At 37.5% G+C, this 14,005-nt stretch overlaps 1 protein-coding gene across 2 annotated transcripts in view; it reads right to left on the minus strand.

Moving 5' to 3' along the window:
- Positions 1 to 889: 889 nt before the first annotated feature.
- The window catches only part of LOC118890838 (MAP3K12 binding inhibitory protein 1), a 40,856-nt gene continuing 27,740 nt past the window's right edge, over positions 890 to 14,005 (minus strand). The window contains exon 9 of one of the 2 annotated variants that reach the window (XM_036844166.1): positions 890 to 1,665. In XM_036844166.1, the coding sequence (XP_036700061.1) occupies positions 1,561 to 1,665 (105 nt within the window). In that variant the 3' untranslated portion in view covers positions 890 to 1,560. Of the gene's footprint in view, positions 1,669 to 14,005 lie in introns of both variants that reach the window. The other variant, XM_036844165.1, reaches the window with a different exon arrangement.

Genomic DNA, 14,005 nt, shown 5'->3' on the forward strand with positions numbered 1-14,005 from the left:
CCAATGGTGTATGAGGGTTTCCTTTTCTCCACACCCTCTCCATCATTTATTGTGTGTAGATTTTTTGATGATGGCCATTCTGACTGGTGTGAGGTGATACCTCATTGTAGTTTTGATTTGCATTTCTCTGGTAGTTAGTTGAGAAATGATGTTGAGTATCTTTTCATGTGCCTGTTAGCCATCTCTGTCTTTGGAAAAATGTCTTTTCAAGTCTTCTGCCCATTTTTTGATTGGATTGTTTTTTTTTTGATAGAGTTCTATGAGCTGTTTAAATAGTTGGAGTATTAACCCCTTGTCAGTTGCATCGTTTGCAAGTATCTTCTCCCATTCCGTATGTTGTCTTTTTGTCGATGGCTTTCTTTGCTATGCAAAACTTACATGTTTAATTAGGTCCCATGTGTTTATTTTCACTTTTATGTCTTCTGTATTGGCAGACTGATCCAAGAAAATATTGCTACAATTTATGTCAAAGACTGTTTCACCTATGTTCTCTTCTCAGAGTTTTATGGTTTCATGTCTTATATTTAGGCCTTTTAATCATTTTGAGTTTACTTTTGTATATTGTGTGAGAGAATGTTCTAATTTCATTCTTTTCCATGTAGCTGTCCAGTTTTCCCAGCACCACTTGTTGAAGAGACTGTCTTTTCTCCGTTGTATATTCTTGCCTCCTATGTCATAGATTAATTGATCATAAGTGTGTGGGTAGTAGCTGCATCTTTTAAATGTTTAGTTTGCAACTATGGAAATAATATATGTACTGCCTAATATAAAACTGGGGCACTCCAAAAAGGTGAGGCTCTCAAGGGAGAGGGACTATATAAGTTGTAACATCTTAACTACTTTCCAAAGACACACTTGGTTTTAGTCAATAGTAATAGCTAACGTTTACTAAGCACTTCTTTTAGGCCAGACAGTTTCAAAAGCTGTACATGCATGATTTCAACTACTGTTCATAACAAATGTAGGATATATTATCCTACATTTTACAGATAAGGAAATTAAGGCACAAAGAAAGAGATTAAGTAACTTGTTAAGGTCACACAGTCAATAAGGGGATAAAAGGTATGATCTACTATTTAGATTAAGTTGACACTTGGAAAAGAATATACGCATTCATTTAAAACTCACTTCAAATTTTTATTGAATGCCTATTATGTACAAAGTACTGGTTTAAACTAAAACTGGTTAATATCAATGTTACAAATATAAAGTCTTCTTAAATATCACTATTCAAAATAAATCTTCCTTTCTGTGGTTAAACACACACATACACATGAAGATGTACTTTCAAATTAAGTTTTTCAATTTCCAAAATACCTCCTTTAAAACAGAAGGGAATAAATTCCAACAATGCTATTTTCAATGCATTAACTATTTTAAAGTACACTGGAATATTTGAAGATTGCTTGCTGCACAGTGGACTCACTCACATGAAAATAAACCTTGATTTCAGAGGGAAGTAAGTCTACATTAATAAATACACTGCAATTAATTAAATGGATATGTAAGTAAGTTACACACACATATCTAAAAAAGTAAAATGACAATGAGAGGAGTTTTTCATGGAAGGTGATGAGTCACCATGGATTCTGCTTCTCTTGATTTTCTGAGCAGAGCTTGCTTGAGGGCACTAATTTTCTCATCAAGTTCAGCCAGTGAATAGTTCTGCTGTAAACAATAACACAAATTGCTTAAGTATCTTAATGCAGATAAAGTTCTAAATGTACTATAAATATATAAAATATCCAAAAGCATGGTAAATACCCTTTTCTCATGAGAATTTTAAAACTGAACTATATATTAATGTTGACTATACTATAAATTTAAAGGCATAAAATAACAAGGCTTAAATATTTCTTACTTTTGCTTTTCTAATGACTAAGCTCTCCTGGAACTTTTATACTTTTTGAAAGGATTGTAAAAACATTTTTTCAACTGACTATTCTCATAATCAATAGTAAAAAAAAAAAAAAGTATTTAGGACTAGTTTAACTGCTTAAAATAACTGGAAATTCTCTTTTGATAGATTAACTTAAATCAACTACCTCTCCTGGAAAAAATGGATACTCTCAAATTTACTCAAAATTTTACAATCAAAAAAATAAGTAGAGGGGGATCAAGATGGCAGAGTAGGAGGATGTGGAGCTCACCTCCCCACACAAACACATCAAAAATATTATCTACATGTGGAACAATTCTCATGGAAAACTAACTGGAACCTGGCAGAAGAACTGTACAACCAAAGCTGCAAGGAAGATCTCTATGAAACCAGGTAGGACAGAAAAAAAAACCCATCAGGTCAGGACCTGTGCCCCTGGGAGGAATATGTAAGGAAGAGAAGGTTTGCATGGGTGGACCCTGGCATTGGGGAGCAAGCAGGTTAGGCCACAATCCTGAATTCCAGTCCTGGGGTCCTGCGCAGGGGTGAGAAGCACCCTTGCCTGCTGGGAAATCCACTGGGACAGAGAGAAGGGCTGGAGAAGCCTAGACTCTACCCAGGAGGAGTACATGTGCTGGCTTCCCAATAATCAGGGTGGAGAGAGCCTTGCACTGGTGGATGCTGCCTCGTTACACTTCTCAATCCGAAGGGGTGAACACCCCTGGCCCTGTTCACTCCACACCACAGCCTGCGAGATCTGGGCCAACTGAACACTGGGAAAAGACTCGGTCTAGCAATGCAGAGACAGAACAGGGTGCCTAGAGTATGATCCAGGTGGGGCAGGGGCAGCCATTGTCAGAGCACTCAGGAACACAGTGGTTCGTCTCCCAGCGAGAGTGCCCTGGAATGTCCAGTCCACACTGCAGCTTAGTGCTAGATTCTAAGAGAAGACTGCCACAGAGGCAGCCCAGATCTCAGGCAGCAGTGCAGCCACCTCAATTCCTGCAGTCACAACACTCCTCCATGCCATACCTTTGCACTAGATCTGGGACAAATATAGTAGAGGAAAACATGCATCCTTGGGCTGCTTCTAAGCAGAACCACAAACACCTACACAGGCAGTGCATAGGTTCTCTGACTGCACGGGCCTCACTTGCTTCAGCAATCACCTCCTTGGGGCAGGGCACACACTCAAGGACAAAGGAGCCTGATCTAACCCAACCCTCTGGTCTTCTACAACAACTGTGAAATAGACCCCACCCTTGACAGGGCAGTGAAAGCAACAGCAGAGAGAAAGCCCTGCCTCACACCCTGCACAGGCTTTAGATACTCCAACACCAACCACATCCCCTATAAAGGGGATAATGGCCAGCACACCCAGAGGAAAGACGTGGCTGTCATCCATACTAAAACCATCCCTTGCACCAAAGACACTGGATACAGTTTACACAGGAACGTCCCCACGTAGAAACAATCCTTCAAGAAGACTACAGTAGATAACTTTCTGCCTCTATGAATTTCGGAGAAACAGTTAAGTAAAATATATAAAACAAATACTAACAGACATAAAAGGAGAAGTTGACTATAATGCTAGGAGACTTTAACAGCCCACTGACATCAATGGACAGCTCATCCAGACCAGAAATCAGTAAGGCAACAGAGGTACTAAATGACACAATATACCAGTTGGACTTAATTGATTTCTACAGGATGCTACATCCAAAAAACCCAGAAAACACATTCTTTACAAGCACGCATGGAATGTTCTCTAGGATAGACTGTATACTAGGTCACAAAACAAGCCTCAACAAATTTAAGAGGACAGAAATTATTTCAAGTATCTTTTCTACTGAAAATGGTATGAAACTAGAAATCAACCACAGAGAAAACAGGAAAAGGAGAGTAAATAACATGCACTAAAAAAACCAATGGGTGAATGATGAAATCAAAGAAGAAATCAGGACATACCAAGACAAATGGAAATGAAAAACACAACTTTACAAGATCTATGGGATGCAACAAAAGCATTTCTGAGAGGGAAGTTCATAGGGATATAGGCCTTCCTCAAGAAAGAAGAAAAATACTAAACAACCTAACCTACCAGCTAAAATAATTAGGAAAAGAACAAACAAAACCCAAAGTCAACAGAAGGAAGGAAATAATCAAGATGAGAGGAAATAAATAAAAGAGGTCAAACAAAAATACAAAAGATCAATAAAACCAAGATGTGGTTTTTTTGAAAAGACAAACAAAATCAACAAACCTTAAGCCAGGTTCCCCAAGAAAAAAAGAGAGGACCCAAACAAAATAAGAAATGAAGAGATATAACAACTGATACCACAGAAATACAAAAAATAATAAAAGAATATGAACAGTTATATGCCAACAAATTGGACAAACTAGAAGAAATGGACAAGATTCTAGAAACACAGCCTGCCAAAACTGAGTCGAGAAGAAACAGATAATTTGAACAGACCAATCACTAAAAGTGAAATAGAATCTCTAATTAAAAAAAAAAAAAAAAAACTCCCTGCAAACAGAAGTCCAGGACCAAACGGATTCACTGGGGAATTCTACCAAACATAGAAAGAAGAACTCATACCTATCCTTCTCAAAGAGGAGGGAACTCTCCCAAATTCATTCTAGGAGGCCACCGTCACCCTGGTACCAAAACCAGAAAAAGACACTATAAAATTAGAAAATTACTGGCCAATATTTCTAACAAATATAGATGCAAAATCCTCAACAAAATATTAGCAAACCGAATCCAACAATACCTTCAAAGGATCACGCACCATGATCAAGTGGGATTCATTCCACAGTCACAAGGATGGTTCAACATATGCAAATCAATGTGATACACCACATTAACAAAAGGAAAGACAAAAAAACCGCATGATAATCTCAATAGATGCAGAAAAAGCATTTGAAAAAATTCAACATCTATTCATGATAAAAACAAAGTGAAAATATCTCACCATAATAAAGGCCATTTATGACAAACCCACAGGCAACAGAATATTCAAGGGTGAAAAGCTCAAAGCCTTCCAGCTAAATTCAGGAACAAGCCAAGGACTACTCTTACCACTTCCATTCAACATAGTATTAGAAGTCCTACCACAGCGATCAGACAAGAAAAAGAAATAAAAGGTATCCAAATTGGAAGCGAAGAGTTAGAATTGTCACTATTTGCAGATGACATGGTACTCTATATAGAGAACCCTGAAGTCTCCACACAAAAACTATTAGAACTGATAATGAATTCAGTAAGGTAGCAGGATACGAGATTAATATAAAGAAATCTATTGCATGTCTTTACACTAATAATGAAATATCAGAAAGAGAAAAATGTTAAAAAGGCCCATATAAAACCATGTCAAAAACAAAAAAACAAAAAAAACCTAGGAATAACTTAACCAAGGAGGTGAAAGACCTATATGCGGATAAAATGGCCATACTTCCCAAAGCAATCTACAGATTTAATGCAATCTCTATCAAAATACCTATGACATTTTTCACAGACCTAAAACAAATAAACCTAAAAGTTACATGGAAACACAAAAGACCCAGAATTGCCAAAGCTATCCTGAAGGAAAAGAACAAAGCTGGAGGTATAACACTTATAGACTTCAAACTAAACTAAAAAGCTACAATAACCAAAACAGCACTGTACTGGCAAAAAAACAGACATATAGATCGATGGAACAGAACAGAGAACTCAGAAATAAACCAATGCACCTATGGTCAATTGATCTACAGACCAGGAAGGCAAGAATACACAATGGAAAAAAGACAGTTTTTTCTGGTGGGGCTAATGGCAGACTCCAGGAGGGCTAAAGCCAAGGACTACTTCCCAGTACTTCTGCTGCCAGTGTCCGTGTTCCTGTGGTGAGCCACAGCTGCCCCCCCACCTATGCAGGAGACCCTCCAACACTAGCAGCCGTGAGGCTAACAGGGTCTTGGCACTCTGGGGGGGTGTCAGGCCTGTGCCTCTGAGGTGGGAGAGCTGAGTTCAGGACATTGGTCCACCACAGACATCCCGGTCCCACATAATATCAATCAGCGAGAGCTCTCCCAGAGATCTCCGTCTCAATGCTAAGACCCAGCTCCACTAAACGACCAGCAAGCTCCAGTCCTGGACAACCCATGCCAAACAACTAGCAAGACAGGAACACAACCACACCCATTAGCAGAAAGGCTGCCTAAAATCATAATAAGTTCACAGACACCCCAGAACACATCACCGGAGGCAGTTCTGCCCACCAGAAAGACAAGATCCAGCCTCATCCAACAGAACACAGGCACCAGTCCCTTCCACCAGGAAGCCTACACAACCCACTGAGCCAACCTTACCCACTGGGGGCAGACACCAAAAGCAATAAAAACTACAAACCTGCAGCCTGGGAAAAGGAGACCCCAAACACAGTAAATTAAGCAAAATGAGAAGACAGAGAAACACACAGCAGATGAAGGAGCAAGGTAAAAACCCACCAGACCAAACAAATGAAGAGGAAATAGGCAGTCTACCTGAAAAAGAATTCAGCATAATGATAGTAAAGGCGATCCAAAATCTTGGAAATAGAATGGAGAAAATACAAGAAACGTTTAACGAGGAACTAGAAGAACTAAAGAGCAAACAAACAATGATGAACAGCACAATAAATGAAATTAAAAATTCTCTAGAAGGAATCAATAGCAGATTAACTGAGGCAGAAGAACGAATAAGTGACCTGGAAGATAAAATAGTGGAAATCACTACCACAGAGCAGAATAAAGAAAAAAGAATGAAAAGAACTGAGGACATTCTCAGAGACCTCTGGGACAACATTAAACACACCAACATTCGAATTATAGGGGTCCCAGAAGAAGAAAAGAAAAAGAAAGGGACTGAGAAAATATCTGAAGAGATTATAGTTGAAAACTTCCCTAATATGGGAAAGGAAATAGCCACTCAAGTACAGGAAGCACAGAGAGTCCCATATAGGATAAATCCGAGGAGAAAGATGCCAAGACACATATTAATCAAACTATCAAAAATTAAATACAAAGAAAATATATTAAAAGCAGCCAGGAAAAAACAACAAATAACATACAAGGGAATCCCCATAAGGTTAACAACTGATCTTTCAGCAGAAACTTTGCAAGCTAAAAGGGTGTGGCAGGACATATTTAAACTGATGAAAGGGAAAAACCTACAACCAAGATTACCCAGCAAAGATCTCATTCAGATTCGAAGGAGAAACTGAAAGCTTTACAGACAAGCAAAAGTTAAGACAATTCAGCACCACCAAACCACCTCTACAACAAATGCTAAAGGAACTTCTCTAGGCAGGAAACACAAGAGAAGGAAAAGACCTACAATAATAAACCGAAAAAAATTAGGAAAATGGTAATAGGAACATATATATCGAAAATTACCTTAAATGTAAAAGGATTAAATACTCCAACCAAAAGACATAGACTGGCTAAATGGATACAAAAACAAGACCCGTACATATACTGTCTACAAGAGACCCACTTCAGACCTAGGGACACATACAGACTGAAAGTGAGGGGATGGAAAAAGATATTCCATGCAAATGGAAATCAAAAACAGCTGGAGTAGCAATTCTCATATCAGACAAAATAGACTTTAAAATAAAGACTATTACAAGAGACAAAGAAGGACACTACATAATGATCAAGGGATCAATCCAAGAAGATATAACAATTGTACATATTTATGCACTCAACATAGGAGCACCTCAATACATAAGACAAATGATAACAACCATAAAGGGAAATAGACGGTAACAAAATAATAGTAGGGGACTTTAACACCCCACTTTTACCAATGGACAGATCATCGAAAATGAAAATAAATAAGGAAACACAAGCTTTAAATAATACATTAAACAAGATGGACTTAATTGATATTTATAGGACATTCCACCCAAAAACAACAGAATACACTTTCTTCTCAAGTGCTCATGGAACATTCTCCAGGATAGATCATATCTTGGGTCACAAATCAAGCCTTGGTAAATTTAAGAATATTGAAATCATATCAAGTATCATTTCTGACCACAACGCTATAAGACTAGATATCAATTACAGGAAAAAATCTGTAAAAAATACAAACACATGGAGGCTGAACAATACGCTACTAAATAACCAAGAGATCACTGAAGAAATCAAAGATGAAACCAAAAAATACCTAGAAACAAATGACAATGAAAACACAACCCAAAACCTATGGGATGCAGCAAAAGCAGTTCTAAGAGGGAAGTTTATAGCAATACAATCCTACCTCAAGAAACAAGAAACAACTCAAATAAACAACCTAACCTTACACCTAAAGCAATTAGAGAAAGAAGAACAAAAAAACCCCAAAGTTAGCAAAAGGAAAGAAATCATAGAGATCAGATCACAAATAAACGAAAAAGAAATGAAGGTAACAATAGCCAAGATCAATAAAACTAAAAGCTGGTTCTTTGAGAAGATAAACAAAATTGATAAACCGTTAGCCAGACTCATCAAGAAAAAAAGGGAGAAGGCTCAAATCAATAGAATAAGAAATGAAAAAGAAGTAACAACTGACACTGCAGACATACAAAGGATCATGAGTGATTACTACAAGCAACTATATGCCAATAAAATGGACAACCTGAAAGAAATGGACAAGTTCTCAGAAAAGCACAACATTCCGAGACTGAACCAGGAAGAAATAGAAAATATAAACAGACCAATCACAAGCACTGAAATTGAGACTGTGATTAAAAATCTTCCAACAGAGAGCCTCCCATCAAGCCTCTTAGATAGCCTCAACCACCAGAGGGCAGACAACAGAAGCAAGAAAAACTATAATCCTGCAGCCTGTGGACCAAAAACCACAATTACAGAAAGATACAGAAGATGAAAAGGCAGAGGGCTATGTACCAGATGAAGGAACAAGAAAAAACCCCAGAAAAACAACTAAATGAAGTGGAGATAGGCAACCTTCCAGAAAAAGAATTCAGAATAATGAGAGTGAAGATGATCCAGGACCTCGGAATAAGAATGGAGGCAAAGATTGAGAAGATGCAAGAAATGATTAACAAAGACCTAGAAGAATTAAAGAACAAACAAACAGAGATGACCAATACAATAACTGAAATGAAAACTACACTAGAAGGAATCAATAGCAGAATAACTGAGGCAGAAGAACGGATAAGTGACCTGGAAGACAGAATGGTGGAATTCACTGCTGCAGAACAGACTAAAGAAAAAAGAATGAAAAGAAATGAAGACAGCCTAAGAGACCTCTGGGACAACATTAAACGCAACAACATTCGCATTATAGGGGTCCCAGAAGGAGAAGAGAGAGAGAAAGGACCAGAGAAAATATTTGAAGAGATTATAGTCGAAAACTTCCCTAACATGGGAAAGGAAATAGCCACCCAAGTCCAGGAAGCGCAGAGAGTCCCATACAGAATAAACCCAAGGAGAAACACGCCGAAACACATAGTAATCAAAGTGGCAAAAATTAAAGACAAAGAAAAATTATTGAAAGCAGCAAGGGAAAAAAGACAAATAACATACAAGGGAACTCCCATAAGGTTAACAGCTGATTTCTCAGCAGAAACTCTGCAAGCCAGAAGGGAGTGGCATGATATACTTAAAGTGATGAAAGGGAAGAACCTACAACCAAGATTACTCTACCCGGCAAGGATCTCATTTAGATTTGATGGAGAAATCAAAAGCTTTGCAGACAAGCAAAAGCTAAGAGAATTCAGCACCACCAAACCAGCTCTACAACAAATGCTAAAGGAACTTCTCTAAGTGGGAAACACAAGAGAAGAAAAGGACCTACAAAAACAAACCCAAAACAATTAAGAAAATGGTCATAGGAACATACATATTGATAATTACCTTAAACGTGAATGGATTAAATGCCCCAACCAAAAGACATAGACTGGCTGAATGGATACAAAAACAAGACCCATATCTATGCTGTCTACAAGAGACCCACTTTAGACATAGGGACACATACAGACTGAAAGTGAGCGGATGGAAAAAGATATTCCATGCAAATGGAAATCAAAAGAAAGCTGGAGTAGCTATACTCATATCAGATAAAATAGACTTTAAAATAAAGAATGTTACAAGAGACAAGGAAGGACACTACATAATGATCCAGGGATCAATCCAAGAAGAAGATATAACAATTATAAATATATATGCACCCAACATAGGAGCACCTCAATACATAAGGCAACTGCTAACAGCTATAAAAGAGGAAATCGACAGTAACACAATAATAGTGGGGGACTTTAACACCTCACTTACACCAATGGACAGATCATCCAAAATGAAAATAAATAAGGAAACAGAAGCTTTAAATGACACAATAGACCAGATAGATTTAATTGATATATATAGGACATTCCATCCAAAAACAGCAGATTACACGTTCTTCTCAAGTGCGCACGGAACATTCTCCAGGATAGATCACATCTTGGGTCACAAATCAAGCCTCAGTAAATTTAAGAAAATTGAAATCATATCAAGCATCTTTTCTGACCACAACGCTGTGAGATTAGAAATGAATTACAGGGAAAAAAACGTAAAAAGGACAAACACATGGAGGCTAAACAATACGTTACTAAATAACCAAGAGATCACTGAAGAAATCAAACAGGAAATTAAAAAATACCTAGAGACAAATGACAATGAAAACACGACAACCCAAAACCTATGGGATGCAGCAAAAGCGGTTCTAAGAGGGAAGTTTATAGCTATACAAGCCTACCTAAAGAAACAAGAAAAATCTCAAGTAAACAATCTAACCTTACACCTAAAGAAACTAGAGAAAGAAGAACAAACAAAACCCAAAGTTAGCAGAAGGAAAGAAATCATAAAGATCAGAGCAGAAATAAATGAAATAGAAACAAAGAAAACAATAGCAAAGATCAATAAAACTAAAAGTTGGTTCTTTGAGAAGATAAACAAAATCGATAAGCCATTAGCCAGACTCATCAAGAAAAAGAGGGAGAGGACTCAAATCAATAAAATCAGAAATGAAAAAGGAGAAGTTACAACAGACACCGCAGAAATACAAAGCATCCTAAGAGACAACTACAAGCAACTTTATGCCAATAAAATGGACAACCTGGAAGAAATGGACAAATTCTTAGAAAGGTATAACCTTCCAAGACTGAATCAGGAAGAAACAGAAAATATGAACAGACCAATCACAAGTAATGAAATGGAAACTGTGATTAAAAATCTTCCAACAAACAAAAGTCCAGGACCAGATGGCTTCACAGGTGAATTCTATCAAACATTTAGAGAAGAGCTAACACCCATCCTTCTCAAACTCTTCCAAAAAATTGCAGAGGAAGGAACACTCCCAAACTCATTCTATGAGGCCACCATCACCCTGATACCAAAACCAGACAAAGACACTACAAAAAAAGAAAATTACAGACCAATATCACTGATGAATATAGATGCAAAAATCCTCAACAAAATACTAGCAAACAGAATCCAGCAACACATTAAAAGGATCATACACCACGATCAAGTGGGATTTATCCCAGGGATGCAAGGATTCTTCAATATACGCAAATCAATCAATGTGATACACCATATTAACAAATTGAAGAAGAAAAACCATATGATCATCTCAATAGATGCAGAAAAAGCTTTTGACAAAATTCAACACCCATTTCTGATAAAAACTCTCCAGAAAGTGGGCATAGAGGGAACCTACCTCAACATAATAAAGGCCATATATGACAAACCCACAGCAAACATCATTCTCAATGGTGAAAAACTGAAAGCATTTCCTCTAAGATCAGGAACGAGACAAGGATGTCCACTCTCACCACTATTATTCAACATAGTTCTGGAAGTCCTAGCCATGGCAATCAGAGAAGAAAAAGAAATAAAAGGAATACAAATTGGAAAAGAAGAAGTAAAACTGTCACTGTTTGCGGATGACATGATACTATACATAGAGAATCCTAAAACTGCCACCAGAAAACTGCTAGAGCTAATTAATGAATATGGTAAAGTTGCAGGATACAAAATTAATGCACAGAAATCTCTTGCATTCCTATACACTAATGATGAAAAATCTGAAAGAGAAATTATGGAAACACTCCCATTTACCATTGCAACAAAAAGAATAAAATACCTAGGAATAAACCTACCTAGGGAGACGAAAGACCTGTATGCAGAAAACTATAAGACACTGATGAAAGAAATTAAAGATGATACCAACAGATGGAGAGATATACCATGTTCTTGGATTGGAAGAATCAACATTGTGAAAATGAGTATACTACCCAAAGCAATCTACAGATTCAATGCAATCCCTATCAAATTACCAATGGCATTTTTTACGGAGCTAGAACAAATCATCTTAAAATTTGTATGGAGACACAAAAGACCCCGAATAGCCAAAGCAGTCTTGAGGCAAAAAAATGGAGCTGGAGGAATCAGACTCCCTGACTTCAGACTATACTACAAAGCTACAGTAATCAAGACAGTATGGTACTGGCACAAAAACAGAAACATAGATCAATGGAACAAGATAGAAAGCCCAGAGATTAACCCACGCACCTATGGTCAACTAATCTATGACAAAGGAGGCAAAGATATACAATGGAGAAAAGACAGTCTCTTCAATAAGTGGTGCTGGGAAAACTGGACAGCTACATGTAAAAGAATGAAATTAGAATACTCCCTAACACCATACACAAAAATAAACTCAAAATGGATTAGAGACCTAAATATAAGACTGGACACTATAAAACTCTTAGAGGAAAACATAGGAAGAACACTCTTTGACATAAATCACAGCAAGATCTTTTTTGATCCACCTCCTAGAGTAATGGAAATAAAAACAAAAATAAACAAATGGGACCTAATGAAACTTCAAAGCTTTTGCACAGCAAAGGAAACCATAAACAAGACGAAAAGACAACCCTCAGAATGGGAGAAAATATTTGCAAATGAATCAACGGACAAAGGATTAATCTCCAAAATATATAAACAGCTCATTCAGCTCAATATCAAAGAAACAAACAACCCAATCCAAAAATGGGCAGAAGACCTAAATAGACATTTCTCCAAAGAAGACATACAGATGGCTACGAAGCACATGAAAAGATGCTCAACATCACTAATTATTAGAGAAATGCAAATCAAAACTACAGTGAGGTATCACCTCACTCCTGTTAGAATGGGCATCATCAGAAAATCTACAAACAACAAATGCTGGAGAGGGTGTGGAGAAAGGGAACCCTCTTGCACTGTTGGTGGGAATGTAAATTGATACAGCCACTATGGAGAACAATATGGAGGTTCCTTAAAAAACTAAAAATAGAATTACCATATGACCCAGCAATCCCACTACTGGGCATATACCCAGAGAAAACCGTAATTCAAAAAGACACATGCACCCGAATGTTCATTGCAGCACTATTTACAATAGCCAGGTCATGGAAGCAACCTAAATGCCCATCAACAGACGAATGGATAAAGAAGTTGTGGTACATATATACAATGGAATATTACTCAGCCATAAAAAGGAACGAAATTGAGTCATTTGTTGAGACGTGGATGGATCTAGAGACTGTCATACAGAGTGAAGTAAGTCAGAAAGAGAAAAACAAATATCGTATATTAATGCATGTATGCGGAACCTAGAAAAATGGTACAGATGAGCCAGTTTGCAGGGCAGAAGTTGAGACACAGATGTAGAGAATGGACATATGGACACCAAGGGGGGAAAACTGCGGTGAGGTGGGGATGGTGGTGTGCTGAATTGGGCGATTGGGATTGACATGTATACACTGATGTGTATAAAACTGATGCCTAATAAGAACCTGCAGTATATAAAAAAAAAAAAAAAAAAAAAAAATCTTCCAACAAACAAAAGCCCAAGACCAGATGGCTTCACAGGCAAATTCTATCAAACATTTAGAGAACAGCTAACACCTATCCTTCTCAAACTCTTCCAAAATATACCAAAGGGAGGAACACTCCGAAACTCATTCTATGAAGCCACCATCACCCTGATACCAAAACCAGACAAAGATGTCACAAAAAAAGACAATTAAAGGCCAATATCACTGATGAACATAGATGCAAAAATCC

Source organism: Balaenoptera musculus, chromosome 2 (genome assembly GCF_009873245.2).
Source record: "Balaenoptera musculus isolate JJ_BM4_2016_0621 chromosome 2, mBalMus1.pri.v3, whole genome shotgun sequence".
NCBI lineage: Eukaryota > Metazoa > Chordata > Mammalia > Artiodactyla > Balaenopteridae > Balaenoptera > Balaenoptera musculus.